The sequence below is a fragment of the Gallus gallus genome, chromosome 1 (genome assembly GCF_016699485.2).
Source record: "Gallus gallus isolate bGalGal1 chromosome 1, bGalGal1.mat.broiler.GRCg7b, whole genome shotgun sequence".
Classification (NCBI taxonomy): domain Eukaryota; kingdom Metazoa; phylum Chordata; class Aves; order Galliformes; family Phasianidae; genus Gallus; species Gallus gallus.
The window spans coordinates 28,840,434-28,865,453 of NC_052532.1; the positions used below are offsets into that span (position 1 = coordinate 28,840,434).

Below are 25,020 nucleotides of genomic sequence, written 5' to 3' on the forward strand. Positions count from 1 at the left end.
GGCCCTTTTCAACATCGGAAATTGCTTGAAGGCCATATCTCACTACAGGAATGAAGCAGTACTCAGAGATGCCAGCAAAATTTTGCATCGAATAGGGGGGTTTAAAATATCTTGATTGAACAGAGGAACTGAACAGTAGTTGGTCTGTATAAAAACGGTAAATTATTAACAGTCCAATCCCAACATTTTTAAAATGAGCCTTTTGTCAGTTCTGGGGCACAGCATTGTGTGTGGCTGTAAATCACAACAACACAGTGCTCTGCCACTGGATAGACTGGGGACAAGCTCTGAATGTTGTAACTACTTCCATGTCAGGCTTTCATCACCTCAGGACCCATCAGCCACCTTTTACCTTCCAGTATGTGTATCCATGTTGCAAATATGGCATATTTAAAAGACTTAACTAAAAATTTCCAGACCTGCTGGAATCATTAGAACTAGTACTGACTACAATAGTCTCAGATTCTGCACCTTTTTAAATTTTGAGCTTGCTTGCTTTCTTCATGCTACCTTCAAGTGGCACAAACAAGCAAAGTCTAATCCCCTTGCATTACTATAGTGCATTCACATACTCTGCTTTACAGACCAGATTTCCTCTACCAAAGCCCTGGCTGTGGTATTTCTTAGTGCTTCTGTTGTTGACTTAGTAACCTGGATGGCTTTTTAAAAATCTTGTGCTTTCTTGTTATGATGTTTACAGAGAATAAATATATTTATTTCTTAAATAAGTCTGTTCCCTATCATTTTTGGTTGGTGAAAGAAGTATATATTTTATATACTTCCACATACTTCGTATACTTTCATAGAAGTGCAGCAAAGACATCAAACATGGAAGTAATTGGTTTAATGTAGACTGAAGAGTTGAATGAATACTGCTGAAGAAGAATTAAAAAAAAAATAAGCAAGTATGGAAATAAAAGGCTTGATATTTTGAAAATTTATAATCACAAGAACAGTTTTTCAGATTTGATGGAATTTGCATCATAAAGGTCTTTTTAAAGACTCTCAGGAGTAACTGTTTTCAAGACGCAGTACTCATATTACTTATTCTGTGTATAGGATTTATTTATTTTACTATGCCAAAGCAAGCCATAGACTATTTGCATGTAATTTGGAACTACATTTAGTCAGCTGTATAGACAAGGCCTCCCTGTTTTGAGGACAAAATAGCTTAAGTATGTGAATAAAATCTTTGCAGCAACTTCTTGAGAGTGGGCACGTTTTATTTTCTGGTACAGATGAAGTCATTGGAATTCTGCCACTTTTGTCTTTCACAAGACTAAGATTTTATCTGTAGTGTTTCATGGTATTTTCAAAATTATTTTTTATGCTGTTTCCAATAGGAAAAAAAAAAATTAGCAGGATCAAAATGTTAGTGGAAATCAGAGTAAGGCATTTTCATTGAAAAGTAATTTCATGCCTTTGAGGAGCATCTCCTTTGTGTTTGCACTAAACTATTTTATTATATTTTTACTAATATTATGCAAACAAAAAATACTTAAGTATATGTCCATTTGTAATGAGTGCAATTGGAAAACCAAAAAAACGTTATGAGCAAAGATGTGACTAATTACAAGACGCTGAACAGAAACACATTTCTTTTCATAGATGTGGGCATTGTACTGCAAAGTTGTCCAATGAGAGCGATAAAATGCTGTATTTTGACATGCACAGCTTCTTGAATTTGCATTCCAGTGACCGAGTCCTTCACACCAGAATATTTTGATATTTGCTTTCCAGTATGTAATGTTTCAATGGCAATGAAGATGCAGTGAATCCTTCATGGCAGTGAAGGTGATTTCAGAAATGTTTCGTAAAAGCAAGGGTCTCAGTACAATCATTCTTCCATTTGTTTTCAAATACATGCGTATCACTTTTAGCCATTTCATATTTTAACAAGTAAAACTAATCAAATCCTGCATGAGTGTAGAGTGTGCATGCGTTACTCATTTAACAGGTAAGGTTTTACTGTGTTATTTAAATGTTTCCTTTTGATGTGAAGTGTTTTTACTGTTTATTTTTTTCTTTCCTACTCCCTCTGATGGTGAAGGATATTCAGAAATCCTTTTTGCAACCTCCCCAGTCATGCATACTGTCCGTCCAACTTTCTATAAGGGTATTGTGTTCCTTTTTTATCGTTATCAATGCAATAGAGAAAAAATCCTATAAGGGGTTTGCAGTTGAGGCATTTATGGTCCATTCTGTGACAGGTGGAGTAAAGGGAGGTGTGTGCCACCTTCCTACCTCCATTCTCTCCTACCATTTCCTGTTACCCCAAGAATGTTCTCACTTTCCAGCTGTCTGCATTTTACTTCTTGATGAATAGTGTTTTCTGAGACTTTGGCAATTAGGTATTTTAAAGTGTTTGGCACTTTCTGCAATTTAGGGCATGCTCACTACAGTACATAGATTTTACTTTCTAATTTCAGTGTAGTAACTACATAGGATTCAATTATCATGCATGCTATTTAGTTCCTAATTTCCAATAATGGAATCAATGACAAATGTACTATACTTTCCCTGTATGTGATATAAATCAGCATAGTAACTTCTTAAAATCTTTTTTTTTCTAATATATGAAGTCACAATTTCATATTCTGCTTTGTTTTTCTATTGTATATTCAGTGCAACCACTTTATCCAAGGATCAGAAATGTTACAACAGCTGCTGCTGAGACCTATGCCAATATCAGTTGGGAGTATGAGGGACCAGATCATGCCAACTTTTATGTTGAATATGGTGTAGCAGGCAGTAAGAAGTCATTTCATTAAATTATGCTAAGTGTTCAGATATATTTTCAAAGATTTTTAAGTGTGGTCCTAAACTGACCCAGTATTAAAGATAGCTCCTAAATGTTTAGAAGTTTTATTTATTTATTTGTTTGTTTTGTTTTGTTTTTTAACTGGATCAGGAGCTCAAATAATTTTCATTATAGATAATATCAATGTGTAGTAGTTTTTTGGTGATTAGATAGAAAATCAGCCTTTGTTCCTTTGTATTATTGTGAACGTGAACTTCTAAAAGAAGAAGATTGCTTCAAATTGGTTATGATGCAGTGATTACATCTGTAAAAGTATGAATTTGTACATTAAAATGGGATGTAACTGTTCTAAGTTATGTCCAATTCAGGAAAAAAGAAAAGGAAAAAAAAGTCAATAAAAACAGTCTTCTTTTGTTAAGTTAAACCTTAAGACAAGGTATCTACCAACTTGCATGCTTTTCTTGGCATAAAATAGGTTTTAATCTTTGAGAAGGCTGCTAACAATTGAAATACAGATAGTTGCCTAATAAAACCAGGACATTTCTATTCAAATACTCTGTCCTTCTAAAGTTATGCCTTAAGATGATAAATCTGAAAATAAGAATATAAATGCATTTTCTGGATATTAGTCCAAGAAGTAGCTAAGACTACTGGAAAAAGAAGATAATGACCAGAAAGTATGGTCTGTTCAGATTACAAAGTAGAACTTCTGTGCTAAAGTAAGTGTTAACTGAAGCTACAGAAGTGTAATCTAATTAAATGATTAAAATCTATTTTAATGTGTTTTATAATTGCAAGTTCAATAGGCCTTTAAAGAAAATAAATGAAAATATTTCTATAGTACAGTGGAACAAATGTTTAAAATAGTTTCATAATTAATTTACAGTGTCTTAATATATTGCATGCAATATATTATTTGCAGTCATAATTTTATACAGTTTTATTATTTTTTGAGATAATTTTTATCAGCCAGTCTATAGCTTAGTCAAGTAACTGTTCATAGCATTCTGTCTAGAAACGTTCAGTAACACATAGAAAATTAAAATTCCAATATGTTGTTTTCCTAAAATTTTTGTAGGCAAAGAAGATTGGAAAAAAGAAATTGTAAATGGTTCTCGAAGCTTCTTTGTGTTAAAGGGTTTAACACCAGGAACAGCATATAAAGTCCGAGTTGGTGCTGAGGGCCTGTCTGGTTTTAGGAGTTCAGAGGATCTGTTTGAGACAGGTCCAGGTGAGGCACACCGTACCAATTCTGTATCATAGTCAGAATTTCAATAGACCACATGCTGAGACGTTGAACTGCTTCTAGCTAAGACATGTTGTAGCTAGCATCTTTGTTTGTTCTTCTTTTTTAGAGCAATGTTGAATTGTTTTTTAAACTCCTAGATGTGCTAGCACATTTAATATGTAGATTATGAATGTTTTAATCCTTTCCATTCACTGTGCTCTCTGTTCTTTATATTAGAGGCAAGATATTGCTCACACTCTATCTGTGTGTACAGATGACCTATTCCATTTATTTCTAATTAATAAAACTAGACTGTTGTATTTAAACAACATGCACATTACTAGATTCAAGTATATACATTTAAATCTAAAAATCTGCATATCGTCAGATTTAATACAAAAAAAAATCTGAGTTAAAATGAGTGTTAAATCAGAAGTACATAATTTGATGTCTCATATAATTTAAACTACTCTTATAGGATTTTAACTTATAAATGTTTATTTTCCCATTTTATACTGGTTTTATAAATATTTTGATTTCACAAACTATGTTTTGTGAGTCAGTAAGACTACCTAAGTTCTATACCATTATACTGGCAGTCATTGAAAAGGAGTGCAGTGGTAATTTTTTCATAAGCAAATCAGTAATGCTTGTTCATTTCGCTTGGAGGAGGAGCTCTGTGGGAAGTTTTTTTATGTTAATGCTGAATATGTTGTTGTCATCACAGCATGTTCTTGGTCAGCTATTATTATTTATTTGTATTTGCTGCTCATTCCAAGCATTTCGATCCATGCATAGTTATTTAGCTTTAGCATCACCAATTCCAGAATGTTATGATTTAAGAAAGTAGTTTAAATATGACAGTATGCTTGAACAATATGTAATAATTACGAGACAACAAAGTAAATAATGAATATACCAGATTGAATGTGAACGCTTTCTAAAATCATATACTTTTTTTGCTATGTTTTGTTCCATTTCTGTTCACAGTTTATTATGTTACAGGAAAGCTTTGAAAATACAGTGCTGAATAACAGTGCCAAACAAATCTGTATGGGCTAAGCAGAGAGTTTATTTGTGCCAGGGACAACAACTGGTATAAAAAGCAATGGGTAGAATTTTATGCAAATACACAAAATCCAAAGCCTGAAGCAGCAGTAAAGAAAGGATCAATCTGCAGCATAACTTAAAAGAAGCTGAATAGAAACCTTCCCAAAAGCATCTTTCTGAACAAAGCATGCTGAACTAGCAGATAAGGAATTCTGTACATAACTATGAATAAACCTTGGCTCATGTCTTCGTGTAACTAAGGAAGAAGAGAATTTAAAGGGAGTTTAGAGACATTGTTTTATGCATATACTGCACTGTTTGTAATTCTTGATCTAATGTTATACATAGCAGGAAGAAAAGATTATCAGGAGTAGTCAGTGTGGATGTACCAATGGGAAACCATGCTTGACCAATCTAGTCTTCTATGATGTCAAGACTGGAGGGGAGAGCAGTGAATGTTGTCGACCTTGAATTCAGCAAGGCTTTTGACAATGTCTCCCATAACGTCCTTGTAGTTAGTTTAGGAAGTGTGGGATAGATGAGTAGACAGTGAGATGGGTTGAGAACTGGCTGACTAACAGAGCTCAGAGGGTTTCAATCTGCCGCACAGAGTCTAGTTAGAGGCCTATAGCTAGTGGTGATCCCCAGGAGTCAGTACTAGGTCCAGTCTTGTTCAACATCTTAATCAATGACCTGAATGAAGGAATAGAGTGCACCCTCAGCAAGGTTGCTGACAATGCAAAGCTGGGAGGAGTGAATGACACGCCAGAATGTTGTGCTGCTATTCAGCGAAACCTGAGCAGGATGGAGAGTTAGGAAGAGAGGAGTGCCATGAAGTTCAACAAGGGAAGTGCAGAGTCTTAAACCTGGGAAGGAATGACTGCATGCATCAGTACAGGTTAGGGGCTGACCTGCTGTAAAGGAGCTCTGCAGAGAAGGACCTGGGTGTCCTGGTGAACAATAGGTTGACCATGACCAGCAGTGCATCCTTGTGGCTGAGAAGGCCAGTGGTATTCTGGGCTGCATGAAAAAGAGCATAGTCTGCAGGTTTTGAGGGAAGTGATCCTCCTCCTGTACTCTGACCTGGTGAGGCCACATCTGGAGTACTGTGTCCAGTTCTGGGCTCCTCAATTCAAGAAAGACAGGGATCTCCTAGAAAGGAAGGCCACAAAGATGATTAAGGACTTAGAGTGTCTCCCTTATGAGGAAAATCTGGGGCTGTTCAACTTGGAGAAGACTAAGGGTATGTTATCAATGCTTATAAATATCTAATGGAAAGGTGTCAAGAAGATGGGCCCAGGCTCTTTCAGTGGCAACAGGCACAAACTGGGACACAGGAAGTTCCATATGGACATGAGAAAGAACTTCTTTACTTCAGCAGAGCACTGGAACAGGCTGCCCAGAGAGGTTGTGGAGTCGTCTTCTCTGGAGATATTCAAAAGCCACCGACTCTAGGGAACCTGCTTTAGCAGGAGGTTGGACTCAGTGATCTCCAGAGGTTCCTTCTAACCTCTGTAATTCTGTGATTCTGTGTGATTTCTTAAAGAAAAAATGTTTGTCACACTGTCTTTAATCTAGATCATACTTTTAAACATTGCAAACAATGAAGTAGATAACAAGGAAAATACTGGAGTGTGGAATGCTTCCTTAATTAGGAAAACAAGTGCAATATTTGGCATGTTGCCACAATTTTTTTTTTTTTAGCAAGTTTTCCTACAGAACGCCTTCATAGTGCACGTTTTGTCTTTTTAAGCATTACCAGTAGTGTATTGCATTCACATCTGCATTAGCAGCTCAGCAGCAATAAATGTCTTTCTGCCTGTGGCAGATAATTTGCTTAGGGTACATAGGAAATTCTGTGCCATTTTTAAAGTTGCACTGAGGTCCAGAAACGTTTTCTTACTGGATATGCAATAAGTTAGAGAGTACAGGAAGCTGCATAAGTAAGTTTTCATCTTTGTTTTTTCCCATCTATCTTAAATATTTTTATGCATGAGTTGTTTTGCTTGTTGCTATTTTTATGACATTTGAATGTTAACTGTGCTTTTGCATTTTGCTACAGTATTTATTATACAACCTTTAATGCCTTATTATAAATGCATATGTAAAACACTCCAAATAATTTTGACCTCAGTATGAAAACAAAATTTATATTACTTCGATTTGCAATTCAGAGGAAGATTGCCTTTGTGATTTTAAGATTGTCCTTTGTATTGATATTTATATATTTACAGTATATAAGGTATAAATATGTATATATATAAAGGCTATGTGTATATATATATATATACACACACACACATGACTTTTTAACATTTTAATGTAAAAGCGGTTAAAATAGTACTCAGAGGTACTTACAGTCTTTATGCAGCCCGTGGAAGACCCTCTAGGACCATATGTGTTGCTGATGTTTCCAAGCTAGTTGTCTCAGCCTCTCTTAACTAACAAATAACACTGAGATATGGACTTGAATTCTGACCTGTAACTGTTATAGTGTGCTTGCTAGTCCAGCAGTCTCTTGTCAGCTCTTGTCTGCCAAGCAAGACTCCAGTATTGCTCAAAAGATGTAAGCATGGGCTTACTACCAGTTGATATTCTCCATATAAGGGGAAGTGTGTGCTGTATGTATCACATGGACTCGTGGTTCAGTGAGCATGGACAGTCAGTGCTCCATTGAAAATGGACTCTCTGTAATATGTTCTTATGAGCTTTCTCTTAAAGACATATATTCTCAAAGAGAGGTGGAAATCTTTATGGGTTTCTAAGACTTCCACATTTCTCTGCGTAAAGCTATTTGTGTATTATGCCCTCCACTTCACTAGAAGCAAGCCCATGGACATTACCTAGTGGATATGGGTGAAATCTTGTGCCATGGGAGCTGATACACTGAACAAATAAGTCTTTGTAGAACATCTAAATTGGAAGGGACCCATAAGGATCAAGCCCAGTTCCCTAGTACAATCTGATTGTAGTGCAAACTGTATTCTAAGCGGAGGTCTATTGGTCCTTACAAAAATTGGCTTAATTCATGAAGTCAGAAAAAAATAATACTGAAACAAAATACTATATGAGCTATGCATAGGAAACCTTTGCATGTGACTATCCTCATTCATGTGCAAAGACGATCTTCGTTTATATCTCTCAAGACAGACATGACTCTCCACAGAGTTTCAAACGCTTGGGTTTGAGGCTTGGAGGAGAATATATAAGTAAGGGTTCAGTGGATGTCAATCTCCTTCACCTTCACGTCTTCTTCTGTCTATAGCTCACACTTCCAGTTTCTCTCACCCTTCCCACTTTCTCCCAACAGCAGATCCTAAGGGCAGTCGCCAGTGTATTTCCAAATAAGAGAGTTGAAAATTTCTCTCTCATTTGGGGAGAAACTGTGTGGAGGAAAAGCTTCCCAAATGCCTTGTGTTAAGTTCTCACTAATGCTAAATTATGGCAATCATGATAAATTTTAGGATGCTGTACACATTTGAGGAGAGGAAGAACACATTATGCTCAATAAGGCTTTAAAGGATGCTTCATTGTTGATTTTTAGTTGAAATTGAATGTTATGGTCTTGAATGTTTCTGTTTCTGACTAATAGGTGTGCAGTAGCTAATGAGTATTTGCCTTTTTATTCATTTCAGCAATGCAATTTAAGTGTTTGTGTGAATTACAATTTGCAGTTTCATTATAGTAGTTCAATTAATGTAAAATGGTTGAAAATAGTTCTGAAATTTGTGAAAAGCAATACAGTATGTGTACATTTTGCAAAATAGTTGTTAAGCCTAAATGTTGAAAAAGTCATTGGAATTCTTATATATTCAAAAATAAGTTCTGTGCACTTTTCCTTGGAAACGTTTCAAATAATAAAAATATTCACAAAATACAACTCCTTTTCTTAATACTAATTTTTGCAAGTGAATTCCTTAATTAATAAATGATGTATACCAACTATTATTTAAGTTCATTAACATAGAATTTTAATGCAGGCAAACTTCTCATAATGTTTTTTTTCTATTCTCCAGCAATGGCAAGTCGGCAGGTAGACATTGCTACTCAAGGATGGTTCATTGGACTTATGTGTGCTGTTGCACTTCTTATCTTGATTTTACTGATTGTTTGCTTCATAAGGAGGAATAAAGGTGGCAAATATCCAGGTATGATATGTAACAATAAAAGTAAAAGTTATCTACTGGTAATCAATCCATTTAAGACAGATCTCAGGTTACATTTGCTGCTAGTTTATACACAATTGCACTGTATATATGAGAAATCAGTCCTATTGCTTGGTAGGCTCATTGGGAGCAATCTGCTTACTGGTAGAAAACTTCAGTCCCTAAGAAGAGTTATCTCACTCATGCTTAGAGGATTGATTCTATTACCCTACAATAACACTTTAGAGAAAGTTGAGCTTTCTTTGGGATACTTGGCCGTCCTGCCAGAACTGCACTCTCCCAGTTTAGTCTTTTAATTCACCAGAAAGAGCTGATTTAGAACTCCTATTAACTTCTTTTTGTCTTAATTTTAGCATGTCATCTTCAGATTACCGATGGCTGTAAAAAAGTACTCAATTATTTTAATATGAAATTATAGCAGCCAGATTCATTTCAAGGTGTTACGAATTATCATGAGGAATGATTCATATCACCTTAATTAACAGTGTATAAACCGATGATGTACAAATTAAGTGTGGAAATGACCAGAATAAAAGATAAGAGGTAATATATTGGGTTATATAACTGTATTTGCTGAAAAAGGTGATGATAATATCCAAATAAAAATAATAATATAATAATAATAAAATAGTAAAAATAATGTATAAAAAAAAAAGGAAATGAAAAGACAAAGAAAACCATGATGAAGATAATTCTTGACCATTTATCATCTTGACCATATTATTTTACTGTGACAACACTCTTAATTTATAGGAATATATTTTCTGTAAACATTTATCTCCTCAGATATTGGCAGGTTTCTGTGCTGTGTAGTTGCATGGAGACAAATTACATGCAAAAATTAACACAAGACATATGCACTCTTACCAGTGAATGCAAACTGTAAAAGGGGTGTGTAAGAGATAAGATTGTGTTAAATTTTGGTTCTGTTTTATGTGTTTTTGCTTTGCTTTTGATCATGTCATAGAAAGAAAAGAAAATAAATAATGAATAGACCAAACCTATTCTTTTCCAATATTAATATTTTTCTAATGTTGTTTAAAATTTCCTGGAGACTCTATTGCAATACCTTTACTGCATTGTTAGGGCATGACATGAAAGCAGAAGAAAACAAGCAGTGAACACAAGTGAATTTGATTCAGTTTTATCAGTCGATATGGGAGAGATATCAAGAGGCAATATGGAATGTGGATATTCAGATTTCAGCAAACAATAGCTCTGCTAATAACACAAGAAAATAAAACATTTCAGTATTTTTTAACAAATATTTATTTTGAAATGAAAGAAAGGAGAAGTTTTATTCATGCAGGATGACACAGTGTTTTGCACTCGAATTAAGATAAAATTCTGTAATTAACAGATCTTTTCCTTCAAAAGAAAACATGCCGTAGTCTAAGGCTCCAGTTCAATGAATTATTTTCATTCAAATCATATTCTAGCCAAATCTGATTGGTTTGAGAAATTAAGATCTTAAGGTTTCTAGCCTTGCAGTTTAATGATAAAAATTATTATTTCAAATATTTTAGTGAAGGAAAAGGAGGATGCACATGCTGATCCAGAAATACAGCCTATGAAGGAAGATGATGGAACATTTGGTGAATACAGGTGAGCAGCTGATGTGGTTTGTTGTGTTCACTCTTCGTATCACATGTACTCTCTATAATATCACACGTGCAATTTCAAAACTAACTTTATTTCAGTGTTGAGAAAGATTCTGCTTCTATTGTTTTATAGAACTACAGATAGCATTTCAACTATGCTATAAGAAAAAAATATCACAGATTAAATAATTGAGAGTTTAGAAAAAGCCACTCTTGCAAGCTGAAATCCAGATTAAAACACAGTTGTCTCAGGGGGAGGAATTGTTTTTATAAAGCCATATTTCAGGTACTTAAAATATCAGATACAGTGCACTTTCATCCTTTTAGTTAGGCTACATTTGACATTATGTTTTTTAAAAATACATTCCTAATCAAAGTTTAATAAAGACAGTCTTGTGTTCCACTGACTGGAAAACAAATGCATTTAAAATGCCACTTACGGTAACACCTAATCTAATAACAAGGCAGCAATGTTAAACATGGAGGTGAGGGAATGTCCTACGGGAAAAAAAAACAGATCTTCCTTCCATGTATTTCAGTGCAAGAAACAGAAAGCAGCTTCAAAGCATGCAACACAGCTCTTATTCCTGACTCTCTTCCTTCATTCTAAAAGTAGTCTAGCTGAATCTCCTGAATCACAAGAAGCATGCTTTGGCAAGTCCACTCACAGGAGTATAGATTATTAAATAAAACAACAGCATATTATTTGTTCTTTTTGAACCACTATTTTTCAAATAATGTTCTTAGTTTCTAAATATGTCTATACTCTTATATTTTACTTAGGTATTGTAATGCATTTTACAGTGTATTCCTGTGTTAAAAATTATTGTATAAACCTTTTATTACTTTGGAAGTGCTTAACTTACACATATAGAAAAACAAACAAAGTTTTTCCAAGAAAAGTTCTCTTGTTTAGCTTTCTCATGTAAGGGAAATGTGCATATGTATCTGACTGCAGTAGATTTCCAATTCTGAATACCAAAGAGCAGTTTCTGATTGTTCTTACTTGTCTGTTGTTTTTTTTTTTTTTAAACCAATACTACTCTGTTCTTAGGTTAATCATTTTTGTGTGCCATTTTATTACAGCCTTAAGTGCATATTTACTAATCAAATTGAGCTGATAAAAGCAGTAGTATAAAGCAGCATTTGGAAGCAGATGTAAATAAGTACTGCATACATTTTCCTATGCAGCCCATTTTGCATTCTCATTTATCACTCCTCTGCTTTTCAGTACTTGGAACTTTCAGCAGCAGAAACTGTCCCTTATACATAATTGTACAAATTCTGTGACTTGAATATATGTTTTCTCAGGTCTAGACTAAAATTATTGCAATCTACTTTCATGTGTGACCTGTAGCAGAATTTGAATTTGTCTCCATATTGAGGAGATTTAAGTCAATCTAAAGAATCACAGTGTTTTATTAAATGATTTTATTTGTATATCACTTGTCTGGTGAAAATAGACATTCGCATGCCTAGCTTTCAGACTTGTTCATATGTTCATCCTATTTACCATGCAAAAACTCCTTTCTAAAATGTATTTCTATGTAATTAGTCTATGTTGAGCTTTCCTCTTTTTTCCTTAGAGACAGGGCAGCAGCAGCAACCAGTCAGATTACAGAAGATATCTTGGCACCCTCTCTGCAGCCCAGCATCCCTGCAGTCACTCAGTTCCCTGTTTGTCTGTCTCACATGGCACTGGTCACAATGCAGTGCTTTTATCAGGACAAAGGGTATAGGGTCTCCCTTGAACAATAATGTGATTTTTGAAAGGTTTAGAAATCCGAGTATTTTGAACTTTTTTCATCACTTCAGGTCCATGTCTGCTTGGACAGGAAAGAAAATGGACAAGGAAAAGAAAAGAAAAGGTAGCTGTGCAAGTTCTTCTGAAGCAGACCCTGTCTTTACCAAAGCAAAGTCTGTGAGATCTGACAGATCCAACTTCTTCAAAAGGTCAGGGGATCAATACTCCAACATCAGATCAGAGACCTCCTACACCAGGAGGAAGGCTAGGCAGTCTTCAGAGCTTAGAAGGGCTAGTTCTGTCTCTGCTTCCCTCTGCCAAGAGGAAAAAAAGTCAGACAAATGGATCTACAGGCATGGCTCTAGACGTCATGCTTCTGAGCAACAGATCATGGGTTTGGATGAGGGCTCAAATTCTCAGGCAGGACATCCACCCCCTTTCCACCAACCCCTCAGCTGCAACTCAGTTCGTGGCTCACTGGCAAGACAGCATTCTTCACTCCCGCACCGGTTCAGCCAGACTCCAGACTACAGCTCAGATTCAGAAGACACTCAGAGCTCCAACCACAGGAAGGTAAGACCTTCTGCTACTACTCATTTCTCTGAATCTGAAAAGAATTCATTAATGACGTCTGTAATTTTGCCTGAGCTAGCTACTGTCTTAAAGGATGCACTCACAGCAGCCAGACAAGGTATAACTTCTGTGGCACAGACTAGGTCCCGCTCAATAAAGCGTCCCAGGATACCAATTACAGAAGATCCAGTGGTTCCTCTAGAAGCAACAGGGAGCAGTTCCCAAAATTTTGAGTCTGATCAAATAGGCAGTTTAAAAGATCGAGCTACTTCTGGGAAGGAGAAAGTTGATGCTTACAAGGCTTTGGAGGTTGATTCATCCCCTGAAGATGAGGAGGTGTCATCTGAATCCCCTACAGAAGATGAAGAAGGACCAGATGCTGTACGTAAGTTTGGCATGGAAAATCAGAGTTATCTGTTCAAGCACATTAAAAGAGTGCTAATGCTGAAAACTTCCAAAGGTGAATGCCCTTCAGAAGACATGCCTATCTTATCTGAAGAAGGCAAGGTAGATAATGCACTTCCTATCCATTCAACAGTGGAAAATCTCATCTGTAGAATTTGGGGTAATCCTGAGGCAAAACATGAAGCCCCAGAAATCCTACGTAAGCTGTATCCTCTTCCAGTGGATAAAGCTGCTTTGTGGGGAACTTTGCCTAAGGTAGACAGGCCATTGATTACTGCTGATTCTGTGCTTTCAATGCCTTCTAACATGGATGCTCGCCCTGAAGATCTTACTGATAGAAAGATTGAAGAAGGAATCAAAAGATCTTTCAAGCTGGTTGCAGCCCAGCTTGGAGTGTCTATCTACTGCACTTATGCTTCTAAAGCATTACTAGTATGGCTGGAGGAAGAACAAGCCAGAGTCAAAAGAAAATGGGTCCCATCTGGTGCCATACAGAGGAAGCACAGACTGTGTAAACTTGCAGCTAATTTTATCCATGATGCAGCTGAGGATTCTCTTAGACTCACAGTTAAAAATATGGCATGCCTCACGGTAGCCTGGAGAGCTATATGGCTGCGTCCTTGGACCTCATCACTAGATCTCAGATGTCGGCTGCTCTCTTTACCATACACTGGTGGGAAGCTATTTGGTGAATCCTTGGTCCAGATCCTGAAGGACTTTGCAGAGCACAAACATTCCTTACATCAGATGAAAAAAAAAATGCTCTTTTGGCCATTCGTTTTCCTATCCTCACAAGTCTCGGAGTTCCTTCCGTTCTCCTCCAAAGTTTAAAGGAGGAAAGGGAAAATACAAGATCTCACAGTCTTTTCATGCCAGCTATGAAAGGACATCTCGTTTTCAAAGAGACAGCAGACCATCAAGAGGAACTTTCTAAGAACAACTAAAACTATCTTCCTTTCTCAGGAACTGGGGAGACTGAAAAATACAGAAACTTATGCTGAATGAATTTCAGTATTTCTGGGCAAGTAATGCCAATGCTTTGAAAATGTATTATTTCAAAATAAGAGTTAAATTATTAAATTACTTAAATCTTAACTGCTAATTATGATTTCCTAGAGGAGTTACAGGGAGGTTTTTGGCACATTCAGCTTCTAGTATTCCCGGTATTCTTGGAGTGGCTTGGACTTGTTTGAAGTGTTGCAGTCTTCAATGACGTCTCTTCTTCTGAGAGCATATTTTCTGCAGAAAATAGCATATTTTCTTCCATATTGATCTCATGGAGGAAAAAGTAATGTTTCTGGAATCACAGATTGACTGGATGTACAGTGTTCCTGTGATCGGTGGCATACACATTTCCTCTAGAATTATTTCCGTACAATCCCAGTGGTTTTCTCATCTGGAAAAAACAGTGGATTTTGGACAATGTTTACACCAAGAAACTGCAAGAAGTACAACAAATTCTGTAAATGTGTTTATTTAAATTTAAAACAAACACTATACAGAGCTCCTGTTCCAGTCAGTGTAGCTATATAAATCAGCACAAATTTCTGTCCTGGGTCATAAATCAAGAGAGATTAGGAACAAGTGGCATCTATAGACCTGTAGATTCACGGGTAGGGAGAGCTTGCAGGCATACATTTCTTATTTAGCTTTATGAAAATAGAGCTTTTGGCATCTCTTCTTACATGATATCCCAGTATATTTATCCTCAAAGGAAGATCAAACAGGATAAGTCATCTATAGTAGCAGGACTGCTAGTGTGGTTACACAGGCTATTTGCACATTTTGTTGAATTCCTTTGCCTCTTTTCATCATCATTTTGACACACGTTATTTCTTCTAGAAATTCCTAGCTATGCTATGGAAGACTTTCTGGAAATGGTTAGTGGAGAATTCTGAGGCCAACAGATAATGTATTGGTCTTCCTGCTTTGTTTAGGTTGACTAACAATGAGGATATAGTTTGTAAATGCAACAATATTTTTTTATGCTGCTTTATTGCAGCCTAGGTTTGTTTCCATGGGAACCTAGCAATGATTTGTGCTTCACAACAGTTATAAGATTGGTCCTTTCTAGCACTAGAAATAATGTCAGTAGACTGCCTCTGGAGGATTCCTGTCTCTGAATAGTCTGATTGGATTTGGCACTGATCTTACTGTGTCCTCATTCACACATGCATTCTTTCTTTGATGGCTCTTATTTTAATTCTAGAGCATCTGTGTCACCTACTTTTTTAAATAAGTTCTTTGTTTCTGCCTTTGTACAGTTTTCCTCCTGAAATAGCAAGGGTGGAAAGTTTGGTTAAATTCATCTCGAGCAGGTTTTTCTTTACAACTTTTTACTAGGAGTAGATCAGATTCTTAGGCTAACAACTTTTTCAGCCTGCTGCCAGGAACTTAATCTTCAGTTTTTTCAGCTTCTGCCGCAATTGAAGATTACAGACATGCTAAAGAAAATCTGCTCAAAAGAATAAATAAATAAATAAACAAACAAACAAACCAACAACCAAGATAGATGTGCCTTTGTCTTTGATAGATTGGAAATAGTACGAAGTTTTGAAATCTGAATTATTTGTGTAAGAGTATAGGGAAAAGTATAATCTGCACAGTCCTCAGGGTCTCTCATCAATTTAGGAGTGTGAGCAGATGTCCATTAGGCATTGGATCAGAGATTGTCCTGAAATCTACAACAAAGCCACAGTGTAATGTACTTCTGTGCCTTTATTTGTGTGCTTATACTTGAGTATTTCTGGTCTGTTGACCTGAAGGCACAAAACAAGAAATTCATTGCCAACAAATTTCTTCCTTGTCATCCTCTTTCTGCGTCCAATATCCCAGAATGCTTTACCCATTTTGTTTGTTTTGTGTTGCTTTTCATCTGACGGCTGTGCTATAAGGAAAAGTAGTATATTGCTAACCATATATTGAGTTGTTTTGCATGTCCATGAATGTGGCAAAGTTTAGTGGGAACTAGTTGCCTGCTGGACTGCAGAGGCATCGTAATACTGTCTTCCTCATTCTGACTGGTTGCTGCATGTACCTATATCTAAGGAAGAAAAGTTGAAAGAAGAAAGGAGATTTCAAGGTACATATTTCTGTCAATAATTGATGACCTTGTGAAATGGAAGTACTTTTTAAAAAATGTTTGTACTTTGCATTACACAACATTTTTACCTCCATACTTCATCTCTCTTAACCATTATCTGCAAGTTTACTGTGTGTTTCATGGAACTAAGAGGGAAAAGAAATATGTGTTAGCAATTATCTCAAAAAAGTATTTAGAGCCTGCCTTACTATCAAATTCTTGTTGAAATGGCATGAAATACCTGATACGTATTGGTACATACCAATATGTCAGGTGCATTTCAGTCTTTGTTGAGCAACTTTCATCCTTAAAAAGCTGGTAGTGTGGAAAATATTTATAAGACAACAAATAGAGAAGGTGTCCCTAATCTTCATTTCCTATCTTCTGATCTGATGATAAAATTCAGTTACATGCTCATCTCTTATTCCATTCCAGTACTTATTGTCTCACTGTTAACTGTCAGCACTGCATACATGACACATTTCAAAGTACTTCTTAAATTTTCCATTGTCATTTTAGGTAACCCAACTTGTACTTCCTGTTTCAGTTCAGAATATTACACTAGATAAGTTTAAAAGTAAGCAGGCAAAACCACAAACAAAAACTAAAAGAAAATGTGATATATGCTGGTTGCATTTTGGTCTAATTTTATGAACAGTCATTAACAAGATCAGAAAATTTGCAGATACTGCATTAAAAATTCTGTGTTTTTGCAATATTATATAGTCTAAAGCTTAAAGTGTTATATAACTCTTTGGACATCAATATTAATAACAAGACAAATGAGTGCCTTTTGTAGTTTGCCTCTTGGCAGCACACAGAAAACCCATTCACTTCCCCAGAGTGCCAGTCCCTTCTCTGTTTTGCAAACCCAGGGTTACAAAAGTGCTGTCCAAAATATTGATGTCTTCACTTTTTTTTCTCTCTCTCCTCTTTGTTTCCTCTTTTATTGTCTCTTTCTTTCCCTTCCACCCAAAACACTGTGTTCATCTAATACAAGAGTTATAATCCAGTTTGACAGAGAATCAAGACCCCATTCAATGTGTTTCCTCTTCCTGAAAAAGGAGAGAAGAGCACCTTGGATAATCCCACTTCTTTTTTCAATGTCAGAGCCTGGGCAGAACTTCTTTCTGGACTCTTCTGGTGCAAAAGAGGAAAGAATCCCCAGGTGCAGGTTTGATTTTACACCTGCTGTAACTGTGCTCTTATACCAGCACCCACCTCCATGCAGGTACACTCCTGGGTAAATCTGCAGTTTTGTTTGTTTTTAATTATACAGACAGTAGAATCTGTATCCTTACTAATATCTAGGAAAACCACAGACAGAATGCAACCAACTGTGTAATTATTTATTTATCATTCAGTTTATAAATAAATTCTATTTCCATAAATGCAAACAAAAAACAAAAACAAAAAAAGAAAGATCAACACAAAGGAAAAGTTTCTATACACATATTTATCAAAGTTGTAAATTAAAATTGAGCTTTTTATTGGGTTAAACACAAAAATGCCTGAAATGTGGATATTTTTAGTACAGTGATATTATTTACTTTATACTTCCAGCCTAGTGAATTACACTGGCTAGGATCACACTTTAAAACATTTACAGTCTCTTGACCAGTTGGATAGAGTGCAAATGCATTTTTAATTTGTTTTCATTCCTACATATTACTGCATAAGCAAGTATGAAGCAGCGTTCTTTACTAAGTGCTATTACTAAGAAGTCATTAAACACTGCAGGTCATTGTTCTCTGGGAGTAGGACCTGGTAACATTCAATGTGAGGGTCTGGTCTTCATTGCTTTTGTATAGTCTGTTTTAATGACTGATGTCCTCAGAGGAGGGCAATGAAGAAGACACTTTGCTATCTCACTAGCAGACTCACATTTAGGATTTATAAATAGTCTATTCTTTATTTAACCTTTTACACACAAGTTCCTTCCAAAATCATCTGTCTTTGTAATCTGCTCATGTTTGTGGTGTCATAAACATTTGCACTTTGATGCTGGATGACTGACATTTTGGAGCAGAATTCTTTTAAGTGTTAATAACCTACATGTTTGCAGTGAGCACAGAAGATCAATGATCAGATATTTATCCTAATGCCATGTACACAGCAATAATGAAAAACAAAGTCAAGCCAATACAGTCAAGTGTATTTGGCCCCCGTACATTTTAACATGAAGGTTTTAATAAGATAAATGTTCCTACCACTTCTGTGTATGCATAGAAAATAAAATCTCTGGTATGCTTTAAAAGAAAATGTTACATGCAGATTAGAGGTGTCCTTCATTCAGAATGTGAAAACTTGGAGTTTTCCAAAGTAAAAAATGGATGTTGAGATAAGGAATACCAGTTGGATGGAAATTTATGTAGTGGGTTGCTGAAATACTTTTCAACAGAGCATTTACCAGTGAACACTATAATCTGTGACCTTGTATACGCTGCAATGTTTCAATTTTTCTGGATATTCAGAGATAGTCAGTAGAAAAAGGAAAGCAAATACATTATTGGACAATCTAAGGTATTTGTTTATAGGAATTACACAGTTAAAATAGTTTGCTGAACATATATTCAGTCTAATGTGAATTTTACATATTTTCATTTCCTCAGTATTCTATACATGTTTATTTACATTTTCCTTGAGATAGAAGTCATTAAGGAGAAAAAAAATATTTGCTCTTTGGTACCTATATAAAGTCACATGTTTTGTTTAAGACAAAGTATAAGACAGTTGCACCCAGCAGTATTTTTCAGTTGGAGACGGTTTGGAGCTGCTGCTGAAATCTTCCTCTTGAGACTGAAGTTCAGTGTTGAGGATTAAGGAAAGAGCCCAGCTACATCTGTTTCATAAAATGCAGGCTTACCACAGCTACAAATTTGTTTGTGATGCTGACGGTGCTGCAGCTTTTCCACTGACTGCAGTACTCTGCTAAATGGATCTTTCATCCCTGCCTTTCTTTCCTTGCCTTTTCCTGTTGTGCTCCAAATCATCATCATCATTGCCTGAACATGTTATCGGTTATGGATTGAGATAAAAAGATTGATCTCATAAGTAATAAAAAACCTAAGCATGCTCTTAACTGCTCATTTCTAGCTACTCTAAGCTGAATTTGTTGATTTACCTGTATGCAGTAAACGTTTTAGCAATTTTAAAAGCAACTTATTATTGATAAAATACTGATCACTATCAGGATATGGACTTTGCTTTTCTTCTTAGGCTATTTTCATTTGTTTCTTCTGCACCCTTTTAATGGAATATGTAGGTCTCTTGAAAGGTAAGATTAAAAATTGTAAGTCTGGCCTGCATTATGTAACAAATTATTTGAAATGCAGCACTGTTATTTTCTTTGTACTAGTAAAGAAAATCAGTATATTCCATTTAACCGAATTCATTCTTCATTCGTGTTGAAGGAGTCAAAGAAATTAAGAAGTTTAACAGACTAACTTCACAGCACATCAGAACCTTGTTACTTTGAAGAACAAATAATTTTTTTTTTTTGGTAACTTTACAACCCCCTTCTTAATGCTTGCAGTTGCATCTAAATTGCTTCCAAGCTGAGGGCACAAGTCTTACCATTGAAAAGTCATGCACGATGAAAAAAATAAAAACAGAAAGCCACAAAAAACCCACCTTCCACTGAAGACATTCTCTGTTTAAACCATCACTACACCATGCATTCATGTCAACTGCATCATATCGATTTGTCTCTACAATGTGTGTGGGTTTACTGAAGGATTATAGGGCTGCACACATGCTTCTTATGAACTCTGCATGCATGACTGATTTTGCCTTACAAAACGGTACATCACTTAATTCCTTTCATTTGTTTGTTTGTGTCTCCAGTGATGCAGAGGACCATAAACCTCTAAAAAAAGGAAGTCGGACACCGTCAGACAGAACTGTGAAAAAAGAAGACAGTGATGATAGTTTAGTTGACTATGGAGAAGGTGTAAATGGCCAGTTCAATGAGGATGGCTCCTTTATTGGACAATACAGCGGTAAAAAAGAGAAAGAACCTGCAGAAGGAAATGAAAGTTCTGAGGCTCCTTCTCCTGTAAATGCCATGAATTCATTTGTGTAATCAAAGAACTTGATTCCCTTGTGTTTTCTGTTTGTTTGCACTTGTACATCCTCCTTCTCGTACGATGAACATGCAGGTTACAAAGCTCCTCACCTCAAAGTATTTATTCTATGAGAACGTGCCGGTCCATACAATTATATGGTATAATGACACACCAAGTGGGATGGTAGTATGAATCAAGATACAAAATTCAAATTTTGTTTGAAACTTGGATTTTCTTACTTTTCTAAGAAAGGAACTGACACAGAAAAAAATAGCATTGACTTACAATTTTGTTTCCTGTTGAAAATACGGTATAATGCATGAAAAAAAGATACTACACAGTTCACAGTCTCATGTTCACTATAAAAACATGGTTGGACAGTTTGTTATGCAGTCTTCAGCTGAATCCCTGGGTATGAATTCCATTTTCATTGTTGGAGTGTTATAGTAGTATTATATAGAACTTCAATGTCTTTGTGGACATTGTTGTGAAATTGGTGACTTAATGTCTAGCTATCATATGTCTTTTTGCAAGACAGTTAGGAACAGTATGTACAGTATATAATTGCTAAATGATTTTAGTATGACACTTGCATTTGCTGATGCTTAATGAGACCCTATTATCTGCTCTTTGCTCCTATTACTTTATAGCCTTTTTAATCTATCAAGTATTACAGCAGTACAGTGTTCTATTTTTTACATCAAAACACGTTGGATTGATTTTAGGGTATAAAAGATATGCATTGCAATGCATTTTGGAATTTGTACAGTCACTGAAAGAAAAACTTTAAAATGAGAGAAAATATTCCAGAAAACACAGGGCAAAATACATTCAGTGCCTTTATACAATATGCATTCCATAATGCACTGTACTATGAAATCAGTTGGTGCAGTAAACTGTGATTAGCGGACTACTATCATTGCCATAAAGTAAAAACTGTGTAAATTAAAAGTGTTATGAAACTGTTGTGCTGAAAATTGGAACGTTTTACATGTTTTAAATTACACAAATGAGAATATGAGTGGTTTGTTTTTTTTTCTTTCCTTATAAAGGAAACACTTTCTAGACGGTTACAGCACAACAGGTTTTCATGGCCTTAGAAGATTTATTTCAAATAAGTAATCAAGCAACCAGAAGTAAATTACTTCCTTACACAGCAATCTATAAGCTCTTGTAAAACAAAGAGTTAAAAACCAAGGCAGCCAACTACACCAGCAAGAGTGCGTTTCCCTCTGTGTCACGGCCCGACCAGTGCGGCAGCTTTGGAATTACCTACACCCTGAAGCAGTGTGGGGGTTACTGCTCACAACTGCAGAATTCAATCTGACAAGTGCTCCTATGGTTTAGTGGTAAAGGATTACCATTGTCAGTTACAAAATTGCTTTCTCGCATACAATATCAATCAAGTGTTTACCTCCAAATATAAATTTTATAACAACCTATGGTTGAAGGAATGCTCAGTTTCATTTGCCAATAAATTGGTTTTTCATAACTTGCATCAAGTTTAATTTTAAGTAAGCTTTTTATATGTAGATATTTTGTTGAATTTGTAAATACACTTAAAATGTAGGTGCTATATGCTTCTAGGTGTTACAAACGAATAAAACAAGAAAGCTTATGTTGTACTGTGTAAGAAGTACTATAGCCAATGGTGTGCATGGTATTTTAAGGCATCTACTTCAATATAATTTTGTTTTAAATTTTTTATTTTATTTTATTTTTTTTGCTGTGACAACAAAATAGTGAACTGTTCTGCTTTCTTACTGCAGATTCCTAATTGAACCATTCAGAGCTTTTGCCAATGCATTACATCAGAACATAGCACACCTCGCAGCATCCATGTATATATTGTAGGTAAAGTACAACTGAAGTACTCACAAGTGTATCTGTCAGAAGCTTCTTTCGCACCTTTGAGCTTTCTGTTGATGAGTTTTCTTAACAGGAACCGAAACAAGAAGTGAATTATACAAACATTGACTACAAAGCACAAAGAGAAAATTTCTTAAGATTTGCCAATGGTTTTGGTAAAAAAAAATAATATAATTTTATTTAATTGTAGATGCTGAATGATCTGTGCATGTGGGGGTAAACATACAGGCTTACTTCTGTAATAGTGCAACAGATTTTGTATTAAAAATAAATGTGGTTTTAAAATTTCAATGTTCGTTCTGTTTACACTAGCAGTAAAAATCACATCTGATTTACCATCTAATTAAGAATTGGAAGTAGGAAAAAGCATGAAACAACTCTATCAGAAGCTGTTGCCATGGTGTTACGGGACTATATATACTGCCACCAAATTATTTATGGAATGTCACAGGTCTTCACATACAACCATTTGAAAAGAAAGGTGAATTTTATCTGGTCATTTGCCATTGAAATCTGCTGCAGCTTATATTTTACTTCCATGGATGCTTTATTTAGTCACATTTCTGTGAAGAAAAAAAAAATGAAACAGACAAACAGTCACGTCCATACTTGTAAGTGTGAACAAGGGGAAATAAGAATGTTCGTTCCAAATTAAGAGACTTCAAATAGGATCCTAAAGCCTAAAGGGCATACAAAATTTGGAGCATTTTTAAACAGGGTTTTTAGCATTGAACTGAGAGGATTTGAAACAGCACCTCTTACAGTATACAAAATCCATTGCAATGCTCTTTGCATATCTTGCCTATTCTGTGTATGAGTGGAAACAGGCTGGGCAGGAGGGCAGTTGCTCTGCTGAGAGGACTGCAGGGGAGCCATGGATTCCAAGAGGCACAGATGCTCCAGGAAATACATCAGAAGGTTGATGTTTGCCCACAGTGCTCCAAAGAGGGATTCGATCCCTGAATCAAAGCTGTTCAGTCCACTTCCCAAGCCATCTTTATAACTGGAACCTCCTGGCTATTCCCATGTCTATCATCTGCGTAGTCGCCATTTTGGCACCTTCAAGTATTGGGCTGCCTGTTTTTCTACTCAGCTATCTTGATTTTTCCAGCAATGTGCATTGACTGGGAGATATGAAGTACAGCTGTTTCTATTTAGAAAAAAAGAGTAATTCCTGGGAAGAGGGATCTGGGCTCTTGGTTGAGGCAGAAGATTTCACATGATAGCCATTTTTGGAGACACACGTATGTTCTTCTGTGCATGCTTCCCAAAGTGTGCTGATACGTGAAGTGGCTGCATCTTCCTTTTGGTGATTTGCTTTTGATTTTGTTCTCACTGAAATGATTGTATAAATCCAGAGGGAATTAAAGAGGATACGCCAACAGTAATTTTTCTTGTAATCTTCTATTCTCACATGGTTCCTAGGGAAATACCTCGGTGTTTCCCTGTCCACTGAAAAAAAAAAACCATGTCAAAATATAAGGCACTGCTATAAAAAGGATTTAATTCTGTCTTTCTATTATGTTTTAGATACAAGTGAAGAGGAGGTAAAATACCTGGTCTGCAGTCTGCCATGTTATACAAATTAGTGTGCCAGGGCTTCAAAGCTGAGCCTTTGAACAGGGGTGGGTAAGGCAGTCTGACTCTGTTGTCCGACTTCTTGGAAACTGCTTGGTCTCATGCTCTACTAAGGAATGAACTACGTTCACCTCCAACAATAAACTGCACTTGATCTGTATCTTCCTATTTCCTAATCCAAAGGTCTCTAAAAAGGGATGCTTTGATCTTGAACTCTCAGAGCTCATCTGACAGGCGATAGCAGCCCACTCCGCACAGCGCTGTGCTGTGTGTTTGCACAGCTCTGAAGGGCTTCAAGTCCTCACGGGACTAAGGAGACAAATTAAGTTTTCTACATTACAGCATTCATAATATGTTTCAGTTAAATGGCCTGTAATATATGGGCTGCACTGGGGGAGCCCTTGTGGGCAGGGCAGCATGAATGGATTTTTTTGGTGGTTTTTTTTTCATACTTATGCACTGTTTATTTCACGAGACTTAGAAGAACTTACTCATCTTGGATCCTTTGGCTGGATGTAATTGTAAATTGCCATTAACTGCAGGTTTTGATGGAGGAAGTACTCAGATGGACAAACACACGCACACATAAGGCAATTGCTTTCATAATTTTTTCCTGGGAAGGAAATTCTTATTGTACTCATAGGGCAAGGCCAACTGAAGAGAATCCCTTCCCTTAGCTTGGGAATTTGATCAGATATGTTCAAACAGGTTGAGAGGAGGGAATCTCCCAAGCTCTTTAGATAAAGAAAATAGGAAGAATTCTACGTGATGAGGTCTTCAAACCTGGGATGCCAGAATCAGTGTTTTTGAAGAGCTTCCTCAGAAAAAGTATAGGGGAAAGGGGCAGTTAATTGAAACAACTTGTGGCCATGTCAGAGAACAGAGGGAACGGAAGT

General features: G+C 36.1%; 1 protein-coding gene and 1 non-coding gene across 52 annotated transcripts in view; both read left to right on the plus strand.

The window, feature by feature from the left end:
• The window catches only part of NRCAM (neuronal cell adhesion molecule), a 141,270-nt gene extending 118,433 nt beyond the window's left edge, over window positions 1-22,837 (plus strand). For 18 of the 51 annotated variants that reach the window (XM_040662506.2, XM_046916696.1, XM_046916208.1 and 15 more), the window contains 7 exons: window positions 2,051-2,116; window positions 2,626-2,751; window positions 3,840-3,992; window positions 9,056-9,187; window positions 10,732-10,810; window positions 12,622-16,610; window positions 20,457-20,695. In XM_040662506.2, the coding sequence (XP_040518440.1) occupies window positions 2,051-2,116; window positions 2,626-2,751; window positions 3,840-3,992; window positions 9,056-9,187; window positions 10,732-10,810; window positions 12,622-14,359 (2,294 nt within the window). In that variant the 3' untranslated portion in view covers window positions 14,360-16,610; window positions 20,457-20,695. 51 annotated transcript variants of the gene reach the window in all.
• Window positions 213-270, plus strand: MIR12208 (microRNA mir-12208). The gene has a single exon (NR_161958.1). It is a non-coding gene; the product is annotated as a microRNA mir-12208 (primary transcript).
• Window positions 22,838-25,020: the final 2,183 nt, after the last annotated feature.